Source organism: Fukomys damarensis, unplaced genomic scaffold, assembly GCF_012274545.1.
Source record: "Fukomys damarensis isolate Sample0158 unplaced genomic scaffold, DMR_v1.0_HiC HiC_scaffold_15, whole genome shotgun sequence".
Taxonomy (NCBI): domain Eukaryota; kingdom Metazoa; phylum Chordata; class Mammalia; order Rodentia; family Bathyergidae; genus Fukomys; species Fukomys damarensis.
In genome coordinates this window covers 23,729,875-23,757,382 of record NW_022900927.1, presented here as the reverse complement: position 1 = coordinate 23,757,382, position 27,508 = coordinate 23,729,875, and the positions used below count along the sequence as shown (strand labels likewise).

The following is a 27,508-nucleotide window of genomic DNA, read 5'->3' as shown; positions in this document are numbered from 1 at the left end:
AAAAAAAAAAAAAAAAAAGAGGGCTGAGGATTTAGCTCAGTGGCACCACCTGCCTTGCAAGTGCAAGGTCCGGAGTTCAATCCCTGGTACCAAAAGAAATACATGTGTTAGTAGCTATTTGTACTGGGCAGTAATCTCAGATATTCTTTTTTTTGGCAGGGGGACCAGGGATCGAATACTCAGGACCCTGCGCTTGCAAGGCAAGCCATGGCACCACTGAACTAAATCCCCGGCCCGAGAGATTCTTAACATTTGTTTACTTTTCATATCTCCTATAGTTTTAGCTTGTTTGTTTTGATGGTGCAGGGGATCAAACCCTTGTACATGCAAGGCAGGTGCTCTACTACTGAGATGTATCCTCAGCCCTATAGGGTTGTTTGTGTCTTTTTTAGTGGTACTAGGGCTTGAACCCATGACCTTCACATTGAGCTATATCTCCAGCACCCACCCTTCTTCTCTCCACTCTTTTTCACTTTTTATTTTGCTATAGTTTCTCACTAAGTTGCCCATGCTGGGCTCAAACTTAGGATCCTCCTACCTCAGTCTCCCAAGTGCTGGGATTATAGATGTGTGTTACTGAACGTGACCCGCTATAGCTTTTAATATATTCTCTGGTCCACAACTCTTTTTTGAGACAGAATCTTGCTAAGACTGGCCTTGAATTATATAGTCCAGGATGGCCTCAAACTCACAGTGATCCTCCTGCCTCAGCCTCCCAAATGCTAGTATTATAGGCATATGCCATCATGCCTGGCTTATAGTCCTAAATGTATGATTATTACAGTTTTTGACTTTATGATGATATAAAAGTGATATGCATTCAGTAGAAACCATACTTTGAATTTTGATCTTTTCCCAGGCTGACAGTATGCCTCATAATACTCTCTTGAGATGGTGGATGGTGGCAAAGAGCCACAGGTCCCAGTTACCATATTCTTGTGAGGGGTAAATAGCCAATACTCTACAGTATACTATATTCCTAAGTTATGATGTTATGGCTTGTGTATCTAGATGTCCCCCCAAAGCCTCGTGTAGTCCATTAATGGGGCTTTTTCTGAGGTGGCTGGATCTAAAGTGTATGATACTGAAATTGATGCATGGTACAGTGCTAGGATCAGGATCACTAGGATTAAGGGATACCCACCCGAAGTAGCCTGGATAAGGTAATAAGGAATAGAAAGAGCTGTGGTCATTCCTTGCTTGCTTCGCTACCTTCTGCCTACCATGAACTGTTTATTCGCTGTGATACCATGCCACCCTGTTTTGGAGCTAGCCAATTATGGACTGAAACCAAACTGTGAGCTAAATAAACCTTTCTCCCTTAACTTGTGGATGTTAGGTATTTTGTCTTAGCAACGCGCAAAGTAAGATAGAATTTGGCACCGGAGAAATGGGATCGTTGATGTGACTGTAACTGACCATGTGGTTTTGGAGCTGGCTTGTGGGAAGGAGAAGGGTTAGGAAATGTTTGGAGATGCTAGCTGAAAAAATAGAGCTAGAATGCCTGAGGCTGTACTGGAATGGGAGATTCTGGTCAGAGTTCAAAAAAACAGAATGCTGATAGAAATTCTGCTGGTAAAAACCAGGCTCAGGAAATTTCTGCTGGAAAGAAGGACTGAATTGGTTGTTGTACACCAGACAGTGTGTGTTATGCCTTGGCAGAAAGTTCATCCACATTTTACCTGTGTCCAGAGACTGCATGAGACTGAGATTAAGGGTGATGAACTAATTAATCTGACAAAAGAATTTTCAAGACAGTCTAAAGTTGAGGTAGTGGCATGACTACTGTTGGGGGGTTTTAGCCAGATTTATGTTGTGAATCAAGAGCAAAGGACAAAATGATTTAAAATGTTTTGAGTTTGGCCAGAAAAGAAGTTCTGGTGAAGTTATGGCCTGCAAAGATGGAACAGAAGAAATTTGTTGCCAAAGAGACTAGAACGAAAAAGCCAAGTATTTCAGAAGAAGACAACAGAAAAGATGGCCTGGGGATATCACAAGAACCAACAGGATTCCAGCCTCTACAGTCTCAGAGTTGCAAAAGTGAAAGACTGCTTTGAGAAGAGTGCCTCTGAGCACCATGTTTCAGAATGGTGGCAGCCTAGGGAGGTTATTCCTCAGGAGTTGGTTCATAGGCACAGGACCCCTAGAGCCGAGACAGAAAGAAGTCTGGCTACTGCTCTAACTGGTGGCAGACCTTGACATTATCCATGTGGTGCTGGTTTTTGATGCATAGAGAATGTAAAAGTTGTGGGGTCAGGAAGGCTTCCACCCAGATTTCAGAAAAAAAGGACTAGGAAACCAGGCAGTGTATCCCCGAGAGGGCAGTGTTTGAAGCTATGAGTGTGAAGCTAAAGGTGCAGTGGAGACCCCAGAAGTTTGGAGAAGCCAGGAATATGGATCATCTGAGGAAAACCGCAAGAAAGGAGTAGAGCCAGCCCCAGAGAGAAGCCATAGAAACTACAACTTCCAGAGAAGTACCATAGGGGCAGAGCTACCCAAGCCCTTTGAGTTTACAGCTTGCCACAGATTGCTGGGGATGCTGGACGTGGAACTGTTGGGATTTAATGTTTGCTTTGCTGGATTTTGGTCTTGATTTGTTCCCATTGTTTGCTATCCTCCTGTTTGTAACTTTTGCAATAGTAATGTCTATCTTATACCATTGAATGTTGAAAGTGCTTAACTTTCTTTTCATTTGTATACAAGGCTTGCAGCCAAGAGTTTGCCTTAAATCTCAGAGCCTACTTTGGACTTGAACTTTTCAGCAATGCTGAAACTGCTAGGATTTGGCAACTTTTGGAGATGGACTAAATGCTTTTTGCATGAAGGGATATGCATGAATCTTTGAGGGGCAGTGGTAGAATGTTATAGCTTGTGTTTTGATGTGCCCCCAAAACCTCATGCTTAAGGTGGGCCTTATTCTGAGGTGCTGGATATGGAGTGTGTGATACTGAAATTGATTCATGGTGCACTGCTAGGATCAAGGGCACTAGGATTAAGGGTGTGAATGCCTCCAGCCCTGAGTAGCCTGGATAAGATAAGATATAAGGAATAGAAAGAGCTATGGTCATTTCTTGCTTGCTTTGCTACCTTCTGCCCACCATGAACTCTTTCTCCTCTGTGATACCTGTCTGCCATGCCACCCTGCCTTGGAGTCAGCTGATTATACACTGAAACCTCTACAAACTGTGAGCTAAATAAACCTTTTCTCTCTTGACTTGTGGATGTTGCATGTTTTGTCTCAGTAATGGGAAAAGTAAGACAGATGATCATTACCAAGGTTCAAACTCAGGACCTTGCACTTGCCAGGCAGGTACGGTGCTGCTGAGCTACATCCCTGGCTCTTAAGCACTTTTTTTTTTTCGATACTGGGCTTGAACTAGGAACCTTGCACTTGTGAGGTAGGCGATGGCACTACTGAGCTAAATCCCCAGCCCCCTTTAAGCACATTTTTAACATGATATTTTCAACTTACAATGGATTTATTGAGATATAATCCCATTGTAAGTTGAAGAATATTTGTGTAATTGACTTATACAATAAGTGCATGTTCATTAAATATTAGTGAAAGAGTGACTGTAGTCTCTTAACATGGCTTTTGTGCTGAGAATTTTCTCCTTTACAGTATATAAGTAGTATGGGTATACTTAATGTCAGTGAATTGTACACTTAAAATTGTTAATTTGAGATGGAAAATTCTATGTGTATTTTGTCACAATTTAAAACACACAACGTGGGCCTGATGAAAATGCACAATTTCCAATTAATTTTGACACTGACATATCTAGATGTCTAGACTACATTTTGTCTAGTTCTCAGCATTCACTTACCACCATGTACCAGAAGGTGGAGACCAAAGTTCCTTGTTGCAACCTGAGAGAATACATCAAGTCTTGGTGCACTGCACACCAAGAAAGGGACACCTTGTAAAGTGCCAGGTGGATTTTCATGTTAATGAGCACCAGTGAGGTAAGTGATGGGGTGTGTGTGTGTGTGTGTGTGTGTGTGTGTGTGATTTATTATCTAATCTCTTAATCCAGTTTGTAATTATCCTTCTTTGCTTCAAGGAAATTGTTTTATTTGTTGCTGGAACACAAGTTCCTCTCTCTCCTCCCTTTCCTTCTCTCCTCTCCCTGTCTTCTTACCCCTCCCCAGATTCTCACACATACTAGCTAGCAGTGATTTACCACTGAGCTATATCCCAACCCTGTTAAGTTGCCCAGGCTGACTTTGAATTTGTGATCTAATTATCCTTCTTTGCTTCAAGGAAATTGTTTTATTTGTTGCTGGAACACAAGTTCCTCTCTCTCCTCCCTTTCCTTCTCTCCTCTCCCTGTCTTCTTACCCCTCCCCAGATTCTCACACATACTAGCTAGCAGTGATTTACCACTGAGCTATATCCCAACCCTGTTAAGTTGCCCAGGCTGACTTTGAATTTGTGATCCTTGCTCAGCCTCCCAAGTACCTGATTGTAGGCATGTGTCATTGATCACAGCTTTTTTTTTTTTTTTTCCTTAAGTGGTAGTGAAAGGTGGTGGGGAGAGGAGTAGAGAGAAAAAGACAGACATGATAGAATTCCAAGGACTATAAAAGCTGTGCTTTGAAAATACAGAGTATAAGGACCTGAGAACTATGACTTTTCATGCTCATTTAACATTTCTGAAAAAGTTGTAGGAAACTTACATAGAAACTTACAGTCTGAGCTAAGACTTTTATCTCTTTCAGTATTTTGTGTCATGGGAAGCTTCGATATTATGACACAAGCTGGCAGTCACCTCCTTGTACTAATCTCTCAGTTTATCCTAATGTTGGTTTTTCTGACCATTTAAGGATTTTTAAATTTATCTACTGAAATTAAACAAGAAAAAATCTCCAGGATTTTGGGGGTCTCTTATTATTTGCAGAGATTCATTGTCATTGCTATTTACTACTCATCCCCCAAATATTTACTTTTTGTATACCAGAATGGCAGCATTTCCTTTTTGTCTGTAGATAGTATTCTGTGACAGCGTTTGCGGCAGTGTCTGTGGAAAATGCTTTATTGGTGGGGGGGGCAAAAAAATCTCTTGTAGCTCTTAGTGATAGAACCTGTTGCCATGGAGTCCTGGATCAGATTGGCTGACCTAAGGGCCAATGAGTGGCCAGAACATAAAACCACATTCTTATTTAACCTTGCAGAATTCATTTATTCAGCAATATATGTAGAGCTATGAAATAAAATGTTTGAAGAACAGAATAACGCTGTTCTCTCAAAATTTGTTGTTAGATGTAAACACTATAACTATATATTCTTAATATGATTTGATTAGGAGAAGATATGTGGTAGGAACCATCTGCCACCTGTCTGTGAATTGAACTGATGCTGCATTCAGTTGGACTTGTGCCAAGTTAACTGTAGCCTTGTAGACCAGAAGTTATTTGTCTGTCTGTCTTGTTTTCCTTCCTTCCTTCCTTTCTTCCTCCCTCCCTTCCTCCCTCCCTCCCTCCCTCCTTCCCTCCTTCTCTCTCTCTCTCTTTCCTTCCTTCCTTCCTTTTGAATGTGAATCAGTGATCTCTCAGATGAGACTTGTGAAAGACAATCTTGATCTTAATTTAGGAAAGAAGCAGGCCATTTTGAGAAAACAGTATGAGCCAGGATATTGTTTTGTTTTATTTTTTTGGTACTGGGATCAAACTCAGGTCCTTGTGCTTGAGAACCAGGCAACCGAACCACTGAGCTAAATCCCTGGCCCAAGAAAACAGTGTGATATCAGAGAATGAGCAGAAGTTTGCAGCCAGTCTTCAGTTTTATGTTCTAGGTTTGCCAGTAGCATTCTATGAATACTTAGGCAAGTTATGTGAATTTATTCATTCACTTAAAGATATATTTATTATGTCCCTAGCACTTTTCTATACCTTGATTGTAAGCAGAAAATAAAACAAAATCAAAAGCCCATGCCCTCTTTGAGTACAGTATATTACAGAGACAGAGAAAAAAAACAAGATAAATTTATAAAATATATGGAGTATTAGTGATAAATGCTAAGAAGAAAAATCAGAGCAAGAAAGTAGAATAAGACATAGTTGAAGCATTTTTGTTTTGTTGTTTGCTTGTTTGTTTGTTTTGAGACAGAATCTTGCTAGCTGGCCCAGGCTGGCCTTAAACTCCTGGAATCCTTCAGCTGTGGCCTTCTAAATAGCTGAGATTATATGCACATGCCACCTGGCTATATGTCCAGGGGTTTGTAGTTTTAGTTATTGTTAACCAGAGAGATTTCTGAGTATTTGAGGAAAGATGGAAAGAAATTATATATGCAAGCCTTGCAGTTATCTCGGGGGAAGACCTTTCAAGGCAAAGAAACAATAAGTGGCTCTGAAGTGGCTTCAGAACACAGAGGAGAGTCACTGTGTGTGGCACTTCAGGAATGAGCAGACTAGTAAAAGATGGGATCAGAGAGCAAATCAGTGGTCAGATCATTTAAGATCTTCTTGTAGATTAAGATGGGGCCAGGGATTTAGCTTAGTGGTTCTGCGCCTGCCTCACAAGCGGAAAGAAGGTCCTGAGTTTGATCCCTGGTACCAGAAAAAAAAGAGATGTTGCAGATTAAGGACTTCTGCTTTTGCTCTGAGTGAAATGTCCTGTGGGACTTTGAACAGAGTCAAAAAGGATGTGATAGTGATTATATGATCACTCTGGCTGGTGTTTAGAAAATACTATAGGAGGGCCAGGGATTTATAGCTCAGTGGTGCCACCGCCTGCCTTGCAAGCACAAGGTCCCGAGTTCAGTCCCTGGTACCAAAAAATATAAAATATTATAGGAGAGTAAAGGTGGAAGCAGGGAGACCCTTACAAGGCTGTGGCAATCATTCAGCTGTAGATGATGGTGAAATAATTAGGCAAGAAAAGGAAAGAAAGGGCATCCAAATTGGAAAGGAAGAAGTAAAATGATCTCTGTTCACAGATGATATAATTCCAGTTAAGGTGATCTTATATGTTTAAAAAATACTTGTGTGTGTTTGTGTGTGAGTCTGTGTGTTAAAACTAATAAATTTACCAGAATAGCAAGATATAAAATGATCACACAAAAATCAGTTGTATTGCTGTATACTAACAGTGAACAATCTGAAGAGGAACTTAAGAAAACTACTTTTATACTTTTATACTCAGGAATAAGCTTAACCAAGAAGATGAGCTACATGTACAATAAGAACTATTAAATATTGTTAAAACATCAGAAAGAATAAAACTCAGGAATAAGCTTAACCAAGAAGATGAGCTACATGTACAATAAGAACTATTAAATATTGTTGAAAGAAATTAAAGCATAAATGAAAAAACATCACATGTTCAAGGTTTGAAATACATCATACTGTTGCAATGACTGTTACTATCCAGAATAATCTGTGATTCGATGTAATCAGTATCAAACATTCCAATGACCACTGCCTGCCTTGCAAGTGCAAGGACCCTAGTTCGATCCCTCATACAAAAAAAAAAAAAAAAACTGATATTATTTGCAGAAATAGAAACACCCCCCCCCAAAAAAAACCCAGTTAAAGTTCAAATTTAATCACAAAGGATCCCAAATAACCAAAACAGTGTTGTTGTGGGTTTGCTTGGGTTTGCTTGGGTTGGGATTGGTACTGGATATTGAACCCAGGGCCTTCCACTGCTCCCACTGAACTACATCTTCAGCCGTTTTTACTTTTTAAAAAATTGTTTATTTTTATTGGTGCATATTTTGCATTACACAATGATTATATCCCTTTTTTATTTTTTATTTAAGACAGGGTCTCACTATGCCCAGGGTAGGCTCCAACTTGCATTCCTCCTGCCTCACCTTTCCAGAGTGCTAGGATCATAAGCATATACTGTCATGCCTGAGTCCCAGGACTTTTATTTTATTTTAAGGCAGGGTCTTACTAAATTGCCCAAATAACCTTGAATGTGTGATACTCCTGCCTTAGCCTTCTGAATAGGTGGAATTACAGGTGTGTGCCACCATGCCTGGCTGCCAGAGCAATCTTGAACAAGCTAGAAAACTCATACTTCCTGGATTAAAGTTACTACATAATGAGGCCCTGTCTTAAAAAAAAAAAGTAAAAGTGTGATGCTAACATAATAATAGACCAATAATAAACCCTCACATATATGGTCAAATGATTCTTTGACAAAAATGCCAAGCCAATAAATGGTGGAAAAGACAGTCTTCAACAAATTATGCTGGGTTAAACTGATATGGAGATGCTAAAGAACAAACCTGCACACCTTCCTAAAACTATATACAAACATTAACATGTATCTGGACATGGTGACATGCTTGTAATCCCAGCACTGGGGAGGCTGAGGTAGGAGAATTTTTATTTCAAGGGTTGCCTGGGCTACATAGCAAGTTCAAGTTCTGTCTGTGATACAGAGGAAGATCCTGTCTCAGAAAAACAAAAAATTAACCTGGATTAAAGTAAAGGTCTAGAAGTTGGATGTGGTGGCACATGCCCATAATCCCAGTACTCAAGAAGGTGAGGCCAGGGGTTACCATGAGTTTGAGACAGCATAAACAACATAGACCCTGTCTCAAAAACAAACAAATAAATAAATGTATTTTAAAATAAAGGTCTAAATATAAGACCTAAACTATAAAACTTATGAGAAAACTGAGCAAATACTTCATGACTGGGTTGGGCAATGATTTGTTAGATGTGATACCAAAGGCGTAGGCAACAAAACAAAAAAATTAAAGACCATGAAAAACTTTAAAATTTGTGCATCAAAAACAGCATCAACAGAATAAAAAGACAACACACCAAATTGCCAATCATATATCTAATAAGCATTTAAATCCAACCCAGACTATATTCCAAATTGTCCAAATTTAACAACAAAGTCAACTGAGAAGTGGACAAAAAGTCAGGTGTAGTGGTGCATGCCTGTAATTCTAGCTATGTGGAAGGCTGAGGCAGGAAAATTGTTTGTGGCCAGCCTGGGCAATTTAGACCCAAATAAAAAGGCTGTGTGGATGTAGCTCAGTGGTAGAGTGCTTGTGAAGCCCTGGGCTCAGTCCCTAGTCCTGCAAAAGAAAAAAAGCATTGGTAAAGGATTTAAGTAGTTCTCCAAAAATATATAAATGGCTGATAAGAACAGGAAAAAATTTCAGTATCACAAATTGTGCCCACTAATCTTGATTTTCAATTTGACTGGATTAGAGATTGTTGTGGGGAGGTGATAGGAATGTGAGGGCACTAATCTCATCCTTAGCTGAATGGACTATTAATAGGAGATGGATCTTAGAGAAAGTGGGTCATGGGGGTATGACCTTGAGGACTCTTATCTAGTCCCTGACCCCTTCCTCTCTGGCTCTTCTCTTCCTCTGCTTTTGAGAGCTTGTTTAGAAGTTCTAGGGGAGCCCAGCTGCTGTATACCCTTGACTGAGGAAAGGGATTTCCTCTTTTTGGGGTGGTAGTCCTCTTTCACGGATACACAGCTTCAGGAGGGACATATGAAGTGAAGAGGGAGGAAAGGGACACCCAGCCAGCCAGCCTAATCAGCCCTGGCGGATTAGTGGGGTGACATGTCACAGATCACCCTCACATTCTCTTGGCTTGTGGAATGCTGTGAGTTGAGTAGCTTTCCTTCACCAGGACCTTAGGCTATGGATTTTCTGCTTTGGAGCCAACTGACCAGGGACTAAAACCTCTGTGCCTGTGGGTCAAATAAACCTCTTCTCCTCTGAGTTGTGAGTATCAGATATTTTGTCCCAGCAACAGGAAGTTGACCAATACAGTAATCGTTAGGGAAATGCAAATCAAACTGTAATGAGATAACACCTCACACCTATTAGCATGGCTACTATTTAAAAAACTAGAGTTGGTGAAGTATGTGGAAAAATTAGAACATGTGTAAACTGTTGGTGGGAATGGAAAATACAGTAACTGCTGTGAAAAACAGTGATAATTCCTCAAACAATTAAAAATAGAGGACTGGGAGTTTAGCTAAGTGGTGCTGTGCCAGCCTCACAAGTACAAGGTCCTGAGTTCGATTCTTGGGGGGAAAAACGTTAAAAATAGAAATATACCAGCTAGGCATGATGGCGCATACCTATTGTAATTCCAGCACTTGGGAGGCAGAGGCAGGAGAATTTCCATGAGTTCAAGGCCAGCCTGGGCTACACAGTTCAGGGCGGGCGTGAACTATATAGCAAGACCCTGTCTCAAAAAAGACAAAAACAAACCAAAAAAAACAACCCTTATTCCCAGAAATATCGCTTTCACATAAATATCCAAGAAAACTGAAAAGAAGGGCTTGAAAAGATATTTATAAACCAATATTCATGGCAGCTTTATTCATAATAACTAAAATATTGAAACAACTCAAATATTCAAATGAATAAATTACAAAATACAGTGTATGCATACAATGGGATACTATTCAACCTCAAAAGGAAAGAAATTCAGACATGCAACAACATAGATGATTGAGAACATTATGGCAGGGGATTTAGCTCAGTGGTGCTGCTACCTGCCTCATAAGCACAAGGTCCCGAGTTCAATCCCCAACACCTAAAACAAAAACATTATTTTGAAATAACAGTCATGAAAAGACAAATATTGCATGATTCAAGTGGCTGGTTCAGTTGATTAGAGCGTGATGCTAATAACAAATATAGCATGATTCTACTTTTATGTGGGGCAGAGTAGTCACAATCATAAAGAAAGGATGGTGGTTACCAGGGGACTAGGGGAGGGGGAAATGGGAGTTACTCTTTAATGAGTAGAGTTTTCAGTGTTTTCAAATGAAAACATGATTGCCCAAAAATATGTTGGTATTTAATACATTGAACTATATACTAAAAATGGCTAAGATGACAAATTTTATGCCATTGTTTTACCATACTAAAAATTTGCAGATCACTTCTCGGCCTTTTGGCTAAGATCAAGTGTAGTAAAAATTTGCAGAAACTAAAAAAGATAAGATGATGGTTTAGACCAATGTGGTAGCAGTGGAAGTAATAGGAAGTCATCAGATTTTGTGTATATTTTGAAACTATAGTCAACTGGATTTTCTTCCTGATTGCTTTGAGCTTCACTTACTCCTCTATAAAATAGGAATAATAATAATACTTAGAAAATGGCCTCTGTGCATACAATGAAGTGTTATGTGATAACTGTTCTAGAAGTGAAGTCTCCTTAGGATGTGAGCCATCAGACATTGTGTTTTCTCCCTCAGCCCCCCTTTTGGTGCTGAACATTGAACCCAGTGTCTCATACATGTTAGGCAAGGGCTCTATTGTTGATCTATATCCTCAGCCCAAAACTGCATTGAGTTTTCTTTAAGCCCCTTACTGTAGCCATCATGAATAACAGTATAGGAGTAAACTGTATTGAGTTTTCTTTAAGCCCCTTAGTCTAGCCATCATAAATAATAGGGTAGGAAGAAACCAGCAACTCCTCAGTAATTCATCCCTTGGTTTAGGTTTTGGATTAGGCTTATACCAAACATTAGACTTATCTCTTTGGGAAGATGGATTTACCTAAATTCTTTTTTTGAGATGGGGTCTTGTTAGATTGTCTAGGCTTGACCTTGAACTGGGTTCAAGTGATCCTCTGTCTCAGAAACTTGTGATTACAGTTGTCTATCACCCTGCCCAGCAAATTGACTTTTTAAAATGATTCCTTTTTGCATATGTGTGGTGCTGAGGATTGAACCCAGGGTCTTACATATGCTAGGCAATTGTTCTACCACTGAGCTACATCTCTAACCCCCTAAAAACAATTCTTAAAATACAGACATACTAACACAAAAAATTAGGATAGTGTAAATAGCATTACATTTTCCCTTGTAGTCTTCTATAGTCTAATTCTCATTTAAGTAGACAAAGATATCACTTATGCAGAATAATGTGGATTTAGTACCAACTGGGAAAAGGCAGTGTACAAGATGCCAACTCATAAGAGAAAAACAAGGAAAAAAAATAACTTTTTCTGTGCCTTCTTACTATAAAATGTGATTAGGAACATACTTTGAGAACCTCTTATACCAATAAGATGGAAAACACAAAAGAAATAGGCAGATTTCTAGATACATATGAATTATCAAAGTTGAACAAAAAAGATCTAAAAATTCTAAAGAACCCAGTATCAATCAACAAAATTAAAACTTAGAAACAAGATGCCATGGATTTAGCTCTGGTGCCATGGCCTGCCTCACAAGCACAAGGGCCAAAGTTGGATCCCTGGTAGGAAAAAAACAAAACAATAACAAAGAAAAGCCCAGATCCTGATAGTTTCACTGCTGAATTCTATTTAGAGAACTATTGCCACTACAGCTTAATTAAACTCTTCAGTGAAATTGAAAGGGAAGGAATACTCCCAAATTCATTCCTGGAAGCAAGCATCACCTTGATCCCAAAAGCAGAGAAAGACCCAACCAAAAAAGAGAGCTATAGGTGAATCTCCTTAATGAAATAGATATATAAATCCTCAATAAGATACTGGCAAACAGTGCAGATCATTAAGAAGATCATACAAGCTGACCAAGTAGGATTCATCCCAAGGTAACAGAGATGGTGCAACATATGCAAATCAGTAAATGTAATATAGTATATTAATGGAGCCAAGGAGAAAAACCATATGATCATCTCAATAGAAATGGGAATCTTATTGGTGTATAGGTTCTCAATAGAAAAAGCGTTTGACAAAATCTAGCACCCATTCATAAAAACCCTACAGAAAATTGGAATGGATGGTCTTTATCTCAACCGGATAAAAGCCATATATGAAAAACCAATAGCCAGTATCATTTTAAATGGTCAAAAACAAATCTTTCACGCTAAAATCAGGAACAAGACAAGGATGTTCACTATCACCACTCCTGTTCAATGTAGTTCTGTAAACATTAGCCATGGCAACTAGATAAGAGAAATAAAAGGAATAAAGATAGGAAATGAAAAAGTTACATTGTCATTATTTGCAGATGCATAATACTTTATATAGAAGACCCCAAGGACTCCATCAAAAGTCTTCTAGACTTAACCAGATTCAATAGAGTAGCTGGTTACAAAGTCAATACACAAAAATCAAGAGACTTCCTGTACACAAACAACAGACTCACTGAGAGAGGAACTGAAGAAACAACTCCTTTCACAGTAGCATCCAAAACAATGAAATACCTAGGAATCAATCCAATGAAAGAAAGAAAAGACCTCTACTCTGCAAACTACAGCATTCTAAAGAAATAGATCGAAGAGGATATCAGAAAACAGAAAGACATTCCTTGCTCTTGGGTAGGAAGAACCAATCTAGTGAAAATGGCCATACTTCCAAAACTGCTATATAGATTCAATACAATCCCAGATGAAATTCCAACAGCATATTCCACAGAACTACAGAAAATAATCCAAAAATTCATTTGAAACAAGAAGAGACCTCGAATACGAAAAGCAGTTCTGGTCAACAAAGAAAAGATGAGGTATCACAACTTGAAACTATACTCTAAAACTATTGTGATAAAACCAGCATGGTACTGGCAAAGAAGGAGACCTGAGGATCAATGGAACAGATTAGAAGATGAAGAAACAACTCCAGGCAATTCAGCCGCCTCATCTTTGACAAAGGAGCCAGACACCCTCACTGGAGAAAAAATATCCTTTTTAATAAATGGTGCTGGAAAAATTGGGTTTCAACTTGCCAAAGATTAAAACTAGACCCATATCTCTCAAATGCACTAAACTAAAATTGAAATACATCAAAGATCTAATTATTAAAACAGAAACACTCGACCGGCTGGAAGAGAGATTAGGTAGAACTCTTGAAGACACTGGTGTAGGAAAAGACTTTATAAACAAAACCTCAGTTACACAGGAACTAGCAAAAAGAACAACGGGATCTCATCTTATTAAAAAAGCTTCTGATCCAGGTGTGGTGCATGCCTGTAATCCCATCACTTGGAAGGCTGAGGCAGGAGGATCGCTGTGAGTTCGACAACAGTCTGGGCCACATAGTGAGTTCCAGGCCAATCTCAGCTATAATAGTGAGACCCTGTCTCAAAAAAAAAAAAAAAAAAAAAAAAAAAAAAAAAAAAACAAACAAAGCAAAACAAAACCACAATAAAAAAGCTTCTGCACAGCAGAGAAGCCTCCAACAGAGTGAAGAGATAACCCACAATGTGGGAAAAAATTTTTACCACTTGTTCCTCAGACAAAGGTCTGTTATCTAGAATATACAAAGAACTTAAAAAAAACATATCTCCCAAATTTAAAGACCCAGTTGAAAAATGGGCATCTGAAATGAACAGACACGTCTCAGATGAAGTAAAAATAGCAAACATGAAAAAATGTTTAATATCACTAATCATCTGAGAGATGCAAATGAAAACAATGCTGAGAATCCACCTCCAGAAAGAACAGCTGCTATCAAGAGATCAACCAGTAACAAATGCTGGCAGGGATGTGGAAGAAGAACCCTTCTCCACTGTTGGTGGGAGTATAGACTGGTGCAACCACTGTGCCAGTCAGTATGGAGATACCTCAGAAAACTAGGATTAGAGGCCCCATTTGACCCAGATATTCTGCTGCTGTGTATCTTCCCAAAAGGATTAAAAGCATCATGCCACAGCAGTATATGCGCACCCGTGTTTATAGCAGCATGGTTTATCATAGCTAAATCTTGGAAACAGCCCAGACGCCCATCAACTGGTGACTGGAAGAAGATGCAATGTGATGTGTGTGTGTGTGTGTGTGTGTGTTTATAAAATGGAGTAGTAAACTAGAGATGTTTATAGCTAAATGGATGTACATTAAGTGAAACAAATGGGACACACGTGTAAATACCGAATAGTTTCTCTTATGTGAGAAACTGAAAGTAAATGAGGACCAAAATGTATAACAGATAATGTGAAATAGGAAGAAAAGGTCCAAGGGAGAAGAGGAGGGGGGGGGGCTGTTGGGAAAAGGAAGGAAGGGAAAGGAAAAAAAAGTCTGTAAATAGGGGTGGAGGAGTTGAAGAGAGGGCAGGGGAATGGGGAAAAAATAAGAACAAAGATTTATCATGTACAGGTACAAATTCCCAATGATGAATGTCATCATACTATATACTTAAATGTACCAATAAACTTAATGAATAAAAAAAATGTGATTAGGAGACACTAGCATCCAGTTAACATCTACTTTGTGCAGGAAACTTATATTTGTTCTGTGTCACTTCCCAGTGGCGCTATGAAATTTATGACACACCCATTTTACAGATAAGAGGCTGAGGCTCAGTTATGTGATTAATAAGCTGTGAATACCAAGTAAGGAATATACTTTTTCACTTAACAGCAAAATACAAATATCTTAAACAAGAAATACTCATTTTCTCTTACATTTGAAAAATCTGGTGGCAGTCAGAATAAGGCTGGGGTACTAAGGGACCTAAGTATTGATGTCTGTGGTTTTTCATCCTGGTATTTGTTTTGTTTTGTTTTTTTGGTACCGAATTTAACTCAGGGATTTAACTAAGGACCTTTCACTACCAGTGAGCTAAATCCTGGCCCCATCCTGGTATAATCTTAAAGTGTGTTATGGCTGCTAGAAGGCCAGCACTTAATATTCAAGTCATCAAGAATTAACAATAAAGAGGGACTTGGGTTGGTGGTTTAACTCAGTGGCACTGCATCTGCCTTGCAAGCTCAAGGCCCTGAGTCCAATCCCCTGTACTACACACACACACACACACACACACACACACACACACACACACACACACAGAATTAAGAATGAAGAATGAAGAAAAAGGTTGCCCATTTAAGGATTCTTCATGGAAATTGTATTTACTATGTATATTCTAGGACTGCCATAACAAAAAGCAGAGACCTGACCTGGTTGGTTAAATGACAAAAATTTGCCTAGTGATGCCTGCTTGGAATTGCAGCACTTGAGAGGCTGAGGCAGGAGGGTTATGTTGAGTTTGAGGCCAACTTGGGCTACACAGTGAGCTGAATTCCAGTCTGAACTTATAATGAGACCCTGTCTCAAAAAAAAAGGTGATTGGATATTGGAGAATAAATGCAAGTTTCCCCCTTGCAGAAAAGAAATGACTCCATATTTTTTTGAGAGAGGATCTTGTGTAGATAGTTCAGGCTGTTCTTGAATTTGCAGTGTAGCCCAGGCTGCCTTGAACTTGCCATAGTCCTCCTGCCTCAGCCTCCCAAGTGCTGGGATCATAGGCATATGCCACCACGCCAGGCAAGAAATGCATTTTTTTGGTACTGTGAATCGAACTCTAGTCCTTCCACTTGAGAGGCAGGCACTGGAACTACTAGGCTAAATCCCCGGCCCAGAAATGCTTCATTGAGCCGGGTGTGGTGGTGCACATCTGTAATCCCAGCACTTGGGAGGTCGAAGCAGGAGGATTGCTATGAGTTTGAGAACAGCCTGGGCTACATAGTGAGCTCCAGGTCAGTCTCAACTACATAGTGAGATCCTATCTCAAAAAGAAAGGCATCATTAATAGCTAATAGTTCTTAAGATTTCTGAATCTTTCTTATAAAATGGATTATTCCTATCATTTCTCCAGCCAGTCCAACATTCAGTATTTTGGGTTTTTTGTTTGTTTGTTTTTCCCGGTACCAGGGATCAAACTCAGGACCTTGGGCTCTTCTTTGTTGTTCTTTTTTTGAGACAGGGTCTCACCATGTAGTTGAGACTGCCCTGGAACTCACTGTGTAGTTCAGGCTGGTCTCGAACTCACAGCGATCCTCCTGCCTCAGCCTCCCAAGTGCTGGGATTACAGCATGCACCACAACGCCCAACAGGACCTTGTGCTTTCTACACAGGCCTGGCTCCACTGAGCTAAGTCTCTGTTCCCCAGTATTATTTTTTGAAAGATTCTTTTAATACTAAATGTGTCACCTGAGGTGTTCTGTCAACCTAACAGGTGGTGGCAGAGCAGGATAGACTTAGCTGTAGACATTTAAATTAGCAATAGTAGCATCCTAAAAGTGACCTAATCAGAAGGTAATTTTTTTTTCCTTCCCTTTCTTGGATATCTCTTCTGGATTGAGTTGGAAGCATTTGTGCAAGGGGATGAGAGAAGACATTGTGAACTTTCAAGGTCTTTTCCACCCCCAAGATTCTGTGATATATTCTGCATAAAGCTAAAGAAAATAGAAGCAGAAGAAAAGAAAGCACTCACTACTCTTACTCAAAAGAGTATATTTGATGATTCTATTTTGCTAGAAGATGTAAAATGAGTATTTTTGGTCAAGAATTATAAGAAAACTACAGATATTGTAAGGAGGACCAGCTAAATCTTTAGTCCACTGATCAAAGCACCCACAGTTCTCATTTTAGGGTTTAGTACAACCATAACAGTTATTGAGCAAATAGGGAGATTACATGATGTCCAGAATGTTTAATCTTATTTCTCTCTATACTTTGCTTAAGGAATTGCTCTGCACAACAGCCATCTCCTGTGAGCTTCCTTATACAACAGTGAATCCTTTTTGTAGTTATAAAGAAGAATGATTTTCATAATTCCTTGATTTGGTTTTTTTTTTTTTTTTTTGAGGCAGGGTCTCACTATGTAGTTGAGTCTGACCTGGAACTCACTATGTAGCCCAGGCTGGTCTTGAACTCACAGTGATCCTCCTGCCTCAGCCTCCCAAGTGCTGGGATTTCAGGCGTGCTCCACCACATCTGGCTACTTCCTTGATTTGGAAAATTGGCGCTGTTGACTGTTGTTGGTTTAGTATTAGTGAAGCCTATTACAGTTGACTTCTGCAGTCCTTAAAGGGTTTGGTAACTGTCACTTCAGGTTTATGTGTTTTGTAAGCTCTTGACACTCCAATCCTAAATAATTGGCTTTCTCCCCCAAATGAGAAGGGAGATCTGGCTGTCTCTCATTTATATCTCCATAGGGCTTTTTGCCCTGTCCTTCTCCAAGGCTGTTAGGCTCTTCAGGCTAGTAGTTATACTGTTTTTGGTGGGTGTTTTTGTTTTTGTTTGTATTTTTATACCAATGAAAAGAACTTGGAATTTTTGGAACCAAGTAGACATGGATTTGAATCTTGCCTCCTTCCTTAAACTTAGTATATGGCCATACCTCATAGCTATTTTGATCCCAAAGGCAAGTTCTGGGTCTTCCAAGGTGGCTAGCCCCTCAGGAATATTCCAGGGCATGGAGTGTGGGATGGAAAGTGTAACTTGGTCTAAGGCCTCTCTTCAGAGAGTATCAGTAGGGGACATACTTTGCATTGAAAGATCACATTGGTAAAATCTACCATATTTCCCCTCAACCTAGACCACTACCCATATGTTAGATTTTGTTGTTGTTGTTTATAAAGAGCATCTTATTACTTAGTGAGACCCTGTCTCAAAAAAACAACAAAAAAAAGAGCATCTTACTAGCCAGGTGTGGTGGCACATGCCTGTAATCGCAGCACTTGGGAGGCTGCGGCAGGAGGATTGCAATGAGTTTGAGGCCAGCTTGAGCTTCATAGTGAATTCAGGGCCAGCCTGAACTTCATAGGGAGACCCTATCTCAAAAAAAAAGAAAGTATCTTACTTGATCTTGTCAAGGTATAATGTTATCTCCATTTTATTAACAAAGATACTAACAGTTAGAAAAATTGGCTGGGCGTACTAGCACATACCTGTGTCTCTGCTACTCAAGAGGCTGATGCCAGAGAATTCCAAGTTTGAGGCCAGATTGGGTAACTTAGTGAGACCCTGTCTCAAAAATAAAATTTTAGGGCCAGGGAATTACCTCAGTGGTTCCACCACCTGCCTCGCAAGCGCAAGGACCCGAGTTTGATCCTCAATACCAAAAAAAAAAAAAAAAAAAGGGGGATGTAGCTTAATGGTAGAACACTTGTCCAGCATACACAGGCCCTAGGTTCAACCCCCAGTACTACAAAAACAAAATTAAAATATTAAGTCAGTTGCTTATGGCAGCTTTGTGTCTTTGGTTGTGTTCCTATGGCTGACTCTGTGTCCTGAACTAATTCAAAACATTTACATTTTAGAGCTGGGGATGTAGCTCAGTGACTCCATGCCACCCTGGCAAGTACAAGGTCCCGAGTTCAATTCCCAATACAAACAAAACAAAACAAAACAAAACTGTATCATGGTCCTTTTGACTTTGGGGGAGGAACTAGAAGTCAGTCACATGGTGCCAGAACTGGTGAATAAGGCGGATAAGGACACATGTTTTTATGAGCCCACATTTCTTGTTATATGGCACTTGGAAGCAGAATTCACTGTATTTTTTATTCCACTCATAAAGACACAAAAGCCTTCCTGCCTTGGCTACCCAAGTACTGGAATAATGGGTGTACACCACCATACCTGGCTACCAACCATTTTCTTCATAGTCAATTTCTTCCAGTTTTTCTCATCTTTAAATTTAGCTTTATGACTTTGTGACTTGGTGTATGAATGACACTCTGCTTCTTTAAGTAGAATTTTTCTAGTCTTAATCAAACCAAGTCTCCAGGTAGCTACTCAGGAGCCACCACAAGGTAGACAAAGCAGTAATCTGCTATCCTAACTTGTGTCAGGTGAGGCTACCTGTGCTTCTTGAGAGCCTTCTGGTTTTACCCTTTAAACTCTTTAAAATTTTATTTATTTTTGTGGTTTTTGAGACAGGGTCTCACTATGGAGTTCAGGCTGGTCTTGAACTCACTGTATCCCAGACTGGCCTGAAACTCACAGTGATCAATCCTCCTGCCTCATCCTCCTGAGTGCTGGCATTACAGGCATGTGCCACCATGCCTGGCTCTTTAAACTGTTTTGAAGAAGATAAAATGATCTGACAATTTTCTTGAAGCATCACTATTTGTTTTATTTATTTATCTCAGTTATTAGGGCTACACTGGGAATAGATGTGACAGCTGGGAGGGTTTCCAGTCTTACTTTTTAAAGGAAGGAAGGAACTAGTTGGAATTAAAGTACAGTTGGTAAACCATGTAAGGAAAAACCTCTGCAAACCATTGCTGAAGTGAAGTACATTTCACTTAAGCAGTTTAGGACATGGATCTGTTGTTAAAGCATTAAGTTCTGATTCCTACTGTGTGCTTAGATAACCACTGGCTTCCTTACAAGTATCACCATTCACCATAGGTACTCTTTATCACATGGGGTGAGGAGACTGATGCAGATAAGGAACAACATAGAGGAGTCTCTCCTTTCCAGGCAGAGACCCAATCTTTCTCAAGGACAGATGGCTACTAATTTTTTTTCTTGTTTTCAACTTGCTTAAAATAGAGTAATTTAGGATCCTATAACTATTGTTTGATTTTGCTGCTTTTTGATCGGGGAGTAGCCCGAAGCTGATAGCAATGTTGTGGTTTGTGGTAGCAATGAAAGTGCTCCTTTGGGAAAGAAGAGTTCTTTCTAGTAGTGAATAGAGCTTTAGGGTAATTCTTTTTTTTTTCCCCTTTCAGAGAGAATCTGTTGGTTTAAGTGATTGAGTTGAAAATGTGAAAAAATTTCTATAGAGAATGCTAGCAAATCTGCTGAGTAAATAAATAATCAGTGCATGATTCCATTTATATAAAATTCTAGCAGGGTGTGGTGGCACATGCCTATAATCCTAGCACTCGGGAGGCTGAGAAAGAAAGGTTGCTGAGTTTGAGGCCAGCCTAGGCTACATAATGAATTCAAGTCCAGACTGAACTACGTAGTGAGACCCAGTCTCAAAGAAAAGGAAACTTGGAATGATATGCTCACAACTCAATCAGATGATGGTTTCACAGGTGTGCACATATGCCATAATTCACCACATTGTACATTTTCATTGATGCAGTTTATTATATGTCAATTTTATCTCAGTAAATGTTATAAAATCCGGGCGTGGTGTCGCATGCCTGTAATCCCAGCACTTGGGAGGCTGAGGCAGGAGGATCACTGTGAGTTCAAGACCAGCCTGGGCTACACAGTGAGTTCCAGGTCAGGCTCAACTACATAGTGAGACCCTGTCTCAAAAAACCAAAAATATTTTAAAAATATAAAGTTATAAAAGAAACTAATCAAGGGCAGCCTTTAGCAAAGAACTTTCTAGGCTATAAGGAGACTGCTGGAAAAGTGTACATATGTAAAATACAAGTATTGCATGTTAAGTACAGAGACATAAACCTCCTGTTTAATACCATTGATGTTTCTTTAGGAGTCCGTAGAGGCTACTCTAGTCTACTGAAGAACATGTCTAACAGTAACACTACTCAAGAGACCCTTGAAATAATGAAAGAATCAGAAAAAAAACTGGTGGAAGAATCTGTAAACAAAAACAAGTTTATATCTAAGACTTCAAGTAAGGAAGAAGTTGAGAAAGAAAGCGAAGAGACCAGTGTGCGTCAGGAGACACAGGTAAAGATTAGAAGTGCATTGTATGCATACTCTTTATGCCTGAGTATAAATGGGAATCTTATAGGAACCCACTACAGTGTGAATACTTGGTGCTTTTTAAGAACCCCAATTTGAGCTCTCAAGAAACATCTTCCTGTTTAGTCATAGAATCTGTGATGAAATCTAAGGAGAAAAGAATGAAATGTCCAATTCATTTGGGCCTGAGTGTACTTGTTCTTAACTACATTTTAAAAATCTGTTATCTACTTGTTTATTTACTGGGGACTGAACACAAGGCTTTTGCATTGAGCTACTTCTCCAGCCCTTTTTAAAAATTTTTATTTTTGAGATGGGGAGTTGCTAAATTCCTAAGTTGCCCATGTTGGGCTTGAATTTAATGATCTTTCCTCAGCCTCCCAGAGTGGCATGTGCCACCGTAATACCAAATATTTAGTGGGGTGGTCTGAGACAGGGTCTGCTCTGAGCCTGGTCTCAAATTTGTGATTCTCCTGCCTCTGCCTCTCAAGTGCTGAGGTTACAGGTATACACCACCACTCCCAGCTTTATATTTTCTAACTATCAGAAAATAAGTGGGCCAGGGATTTAGCTCAGTGGTTCCACTGCCTGCTTCTCAAGCACAAGGGCCTGAGTTCAATCCCTAGTACAAAAAAAAAAAAGCTATTTCATGTACTAATAAAAGTAAAGTATTAAAAAAATAAACTGTTAAGGGCCGGGGATTTAGCTCAGCGGTTCGGTGGCCTGCCTTGCAAGCGCAAGGACCCAAGTTCAATCCCCGGTACCAAAAAAATAAAAAATAAACTGTTGGAATTGAATACAGTGACACATCCCTATAATCCCAGCTACTTTGGAAGCTAAGGCAGAGAATCTCAAATTTTGGGCAAGCCTTGGGCAACTCGTTAAGATGCTATCTCAAAATAAGGAAAAGGAGGTATACCTCAGTGGTACAGAACCCCTGGGTTCAATACCCTTTAGAACAACAAACTGTTGCGCTAGGAATATAACTCAGTGGTAGAGCACTTGCCTAACATGCATGAGGCCTTAGGTTTAGTCTCTAGCACATTAAAGAAAGAAAGAAAAATTTTAAAAATAAACTATATATAAACACATATTTAACAAGCCATGCTAGGTGTAGTGACACACCTGTAATCCCAACACACTAGAGGTGGAGGCAGGAGGATCATTACAAGTTTAAGGCCAGTTTGAACTATATAGCAAGATCCTGTCTCAAAAAAGTAAAACAGAAAAACAAAAACAGATGCGGTGGTGCATGCCTGTAATCCTAGCACCTGGGTAGCTGATGCAGGAGAATTGCCTCGAGTTTGAGGCTACCCTGGGCTCCATGGTAAGTTCAAGACCAGTCTGTATTTACATAGTGCAACCCTGTCTTATGAAAAAAAAAATGTTTAAAAATGGCTTATATATTACCCCTCTCTCCCCACTACTGAATCTTGATCCTAGGCCCTTACACTGAGCCATATTCCCAGCCCTTAGCTGTTTTTTTGTTTGTTTGTTTGTTTGTTTTTCTCAACCTTTTATATAAATTGGAGACAGGGTCTTACTAAGTTTTCAAGTTCCCAGAATTGCCATCCTCCTGCCTCAGCCTCCCAGAGTGCTAGGATAAAATACTTAAAACTAGAGCTTCCTGGCTTTACACACAGTGTTAAATTCACATTCTGGTTATGTCAAACCAGTCAACATTTTCTGGATTAAAAATAGTTTCTAGGGCTGGGGATTTAGCTCAGTGGTTCCACCACCTGCCTCTCAAGCACAAGGACCTAAGTTCGATCCCCAGTGCCAAAAAAAAAGTTTCTAAACTTGCCACTTGGTTAATGAGTGGCAAGAACTTCACCCTTTGGTTGACATGTTGTTTTCCATTTAAATCCATACTGTAGTACAGAATTACTGGCAGTAGATGGTCAGCCAAGCTTCTTCCAAAGTTGGTCTTTGGTGCCTAGATAGCTAGCTAGCTAGCTGTACTCTGATCCTCCTTTAGCCTATTAGAGCTCTTTTCCCCATCTGTGTTCACTGCTAGTTTCTTTTGTTATTCAAGCTCAAGTTCTGTAAGTCTTTTCTTCCTGCCCAACCTTGAGACTGGTCTTTATTATAAGCCCAGGAGATAAGCCACTAACTGTAATAAGTTAGATTGGAAAGCAAGAACAACAGCATCTTGGTGGTCCTGGAAACATGAGACATAATTTTTTGCGAAAATTTAAGGCCTTGTCCTCTCTAAAGATTAAAACAGCAGCAGTATAAAGGAATGAATTAATATCTGAACAGCCCTCAGAGATGTATTTTGGTCTCTAGCTGCCTGCTTTTCCACTGCCTTTCTTCTTTTTTCTTTTACATGTTGAATTGTCATTCCCTGCCCATCCTTCCAGAGTTTGTGGAGACAATCTGCCACTCTTCTAACTATACTGCCAGCCTCCACTCATACCAGTAATGAATTTTAAATACTTAGGACAGGGCTGGGAATCGATTTAGCTCAGTGGTTCCACCGCCTGCCTCGCAAGGGCAAGGACCTGAGTACCAAAGATATATGATGAATGTTTAATGCTGTTGTATTATATGAAAGATAATAATTAAATGAACTTTCAGATCCATGTTATTCTATTCAAGGGAGATTATTATGAATGATGTTCTGAAATGTTGTGTACTTCTTAAATATAGATGGCAAAGGAAGGAGATTTATAGGTTTTATATTCTTTTTGGGCACTCATTTGGTTTAAAAAGTCTTCATTTGCGCATATAAATAATCATGGGCTGGGGTTAAAGGGGACCTGCCTTTTCTCTGATTTGACCCTTTGCTGCCACTAGAGTAGATGGGGCTGCCGCCACCATCTACTGGAGTTCCTGGACCTTCTGCAAAATCTTTTTTTTTTTTTGGTACCGGGGATCGAACTCAGGTCCTTGCGCTTGCAAGGCAGGCCACCGTACTGCTGAGCTAAATCCCCGGCCCCACAAAATCTTTAGTCTTAGGTGCCACCTGGATCCTATGGAGCAGTCCCTTAGGAGTCTCTCTCCCCTTTGCCATTTTCTAACAGTTAATGTGCCCCTTCAACAATACTAAAAATTCTACTCCTTCATCTGTCTTCCTTCCACTGAGTTCCAAGAGTCGAACTGGAACTTATCAAAGGAGTCCCTGTATGAGTTGTAACTGAAAAATTTGGGGGAAAATAATTGGAATTCAAAACATTTTTTGCATGGAAGCAGTGCCACAAAATGCAGGTTCTGAGATTCTGTTTAGAATGGCAAAGCTTTTACTTAACATAGGAACTCAAGTGTGTTCTAGAAGTAACCAATTTGGGTATGGCCTCCTAGTTGGGCTTTTTGCCTTTAACCTTAGAATCTCTTCTGACTCATCTATCATGCTGCTTTAGAAAGATGGTTGTGAAATAAAGAGCTGATTGTGTTCTCTTCAAGCTTGCTGTGTATTTTGTTGCCTTGGGTAGGTTCTCTATTTCCCATCATGGTATATAATATTGTGACCCAGTCCCTTACTCATCGCCTCTGACATTCTGTGCTTCAATATTATCTGGTTCCTTAGTCTCTGTGACAAACAGTAACTTAAAAGTTGGGGAAAGCGTATTTTGGTACACACCTTCCCTATCTAGTTTGCTGTCCTTAGGGTTCTTTCCCTGCACTCCTCCAACTCCTGAACTCCCCTTCCAACATATAATACCTGTTTACCTTTCTAAATTCAATCCAGACATGTCTTTTTCCAGGATACTTTCCTTGACAACCTTACCATTAAAGGTCTGTATTGTCTTTTGATTAATATCTGTCTTCCTCACAGAACAAGTTCCATGAAGCACTGGATTAGGTCTGTTTTTTTTTTCTTTTATTAAGTTTATTGGTACATTTTAGGTAGACAGTACAGTTACATTCATTATTGAGATTTTTTTTTCTTTTATTGAGGTCAGTTTTAGATTGCAGTTATATCCCTCAGGCCTAACACAATGCTTTGCATATAGCAGACACCCAGTAGTGATGAGTGTGTGTCTGTGCATATGTGTGCATGTGTTTGAATTAGATGTTTCTGCCATGTGTTTCTGTATTACTCTGTGGGTATTCATCTACCATATGTAATGTACTGTATTATAATTGTCTGTCTTCTCCAACAGGATTATGAATTCCTTTTTGATAATGTGTGTCTTTTATCTGTATATCCTCCAATAGCTAGCATGATATCTGCTACAACTTAGGCTTTCAATATTTGTTTAACTGTCGGGCTGGGGATTTAGCTCAGTGGTTCCGCCGCCTGCCTCACAAGCACAAACACCCGCGTTCAATCCCTGGTACAAAAAAAAAAATTTTTTTTTTAATTATTAAAACTATCCATTCTGGGAAATAAGTAGACATATACATTATTGGTAGACAAATAAATTTACACAACATTTAAAGGATAATTTTATAAAAAAATTTAAATGGACTACAGTTATTCTATATATTTTAGGTATATTCAGTGATATGGACAATATTTATACTTAAAGAAGAGCAGAAACAACTTAAGTGGTACAATTTAAGGGACTGGTGAAATACCTTATGGTAGAACTATGCAATGGAATAAATACTATGTAGCAATTAAGACAAATAGGATAGATGGTCTATAGAATGACATCCATTTAAAAAAAATTAAAGGTCCAGAGTAGTGTGTACAGTGTATTTTCTTTTTTAAAAATTGTGAGCTGGGAACTTAGCTCAGTGGTGCTGTGCCTGCCTGGCAAGTGCAAGGTCCTGAGTTCAATTCCTGATACCAAAAAAAAAATTGTGTGTTGGGTCAGGGATTTAGCTCAGTGGTGCCACCACCTTCCTTGCAAGTACAAGGTCCCCAGTTCAATCCTGGGTACAAAAAAAAAATTGTATATACAATAAACATGTATGTATAAAATATCCCTGGATAGATCTGAAAGAAATTCAATATTCACTGATCCTTAAGGAGAGAAGCAGGTATCCAAAGGATAGATGTGAAAAGACACTTAACTATTCAGTATATAGCCCCAGTATACATTTTGTGTGTTTGTGAGTGTGTATGTATTGTCTGTTTGAAGTAGGGGCAAATACATATTACATATTTCTGGATTGTGAATCTTCCCTTCCTGTAGCAGGTCTTGCTGCTGACCAGCTCCACCATCATTTCTTCCATCTACTTTTCCAGTTCACCACTTTGCATCATGGCAGTGTTTGCTAACTAGTGAAAAATCCTCACCTGCCCAAGATTGTGCTGGTGTTCTGCCTCTGACTTGCTTCTCCTCCCCATGCCCTAACCTCAGTACTTTCCAAACTCCAACCCCTCTCCTAAAGCTCCCATTTTTGCTCCTCAGATGTTCAGAAATCTTATCAATTAATTAGCTGTTCCTTCCCTCATCTCACCTCAGACCCTTGTTCTTTATCATCTCCAGCTTTTCCCAGGCTCCTTCTCCCCTCTCTGTTCCCTTTGCTTCTTTGGGGTTTTATCCTTCTGTTGTATTCCATCTCACATCTCTGACCCAAGCAAGTCACCACCAGGAGCTTAGAGCTGGGAGGATTCTCATTCAGGGAGGGAGGCATTTGGAAAAAAATTGTTCACTCCATTTCTCCTGCAATAAGGAGAGGTATTTTGGGTATCTCAAGTTGAAAATCTCATGTTGCCTTATAACGATGTTATTTTAAGTGATAGGAACCATATTTCACACCCACTGTGATTAAATAGGCTCCTGTAAACAAACTCAGAAGAAAAAAATAACAACTCATGCTATGGTAATGACATTTCCAGAAATATTCTAATTAGGAGAGGATTCTATGGTTTGTCAGAAAGTAACACTTATCAATATGTGAAAACCACTAACAAATTAATTGCTATTAATTCTTTGTTTTCCTTATGAAGGAGATTTGACTATGTGCTATAGGGTCTCTTCCATGTCACAGTTGCTGGAGTAGGTAGTGTGACAAACCAGGTGATTTTCATCATAGTTCACAGTTATAGAACCATGTTACATTGTTTTTTATAGTTAGTACTTTTTTGTTGTAACATGTTTCTTTTAATTTAAATGTTGATTTTCCCCACTTTCTAATCCCCTTTTAACAGAGGCGGGCATCCAACCATGGTCATGCCAGGAAAAGAGCCAAGGTAAGAGCCCTTCTCATACTGATTATTCTTTCTCCCTCCCTCCCTCCCTCCCTCTCTCTCTCCTTTTACATATAGGCAGAATTTT

General features: G+C 39.5%; 1 protein-coding gene and 1 pseudogene across 12 annotated transcripts in view; both read left to right on the top strand.

Annotated features, from left to right (window-relative positions):
• Positions 1 to 27,508, top strand: part of R3hdm2 (R3H domain containing 2) — a 122,251-nt gene that overhangs the window by 51,496 nt on the left and 43,247 nt on the right. For all 12 annotated transcript variants that reach the window (XM_033763720.1, XM_033763725.1, XM_010644620.3 and 9 more), the window contains exons 2-3: positions 21,118 to 21,317; positions 27,382 to 27,423. In XM_033763720.1, coding sequence (XP_033619611.1) covers positions 21,153 to 21,317; positions 27,382 to 27,423 — 207 coding nt within the window. In that variant the 5' untranslated portion in view covers positions 21,118 to 21,152. The remainder of the gene's footprint in view (positions 1 to 21,117; positions 21,318 to 27,381; positions 27,424 to 27,508) is intronic.
• On the top strand, positions 10,881 to 11,040 carry LOC117286226 (annotated as a pseudogene).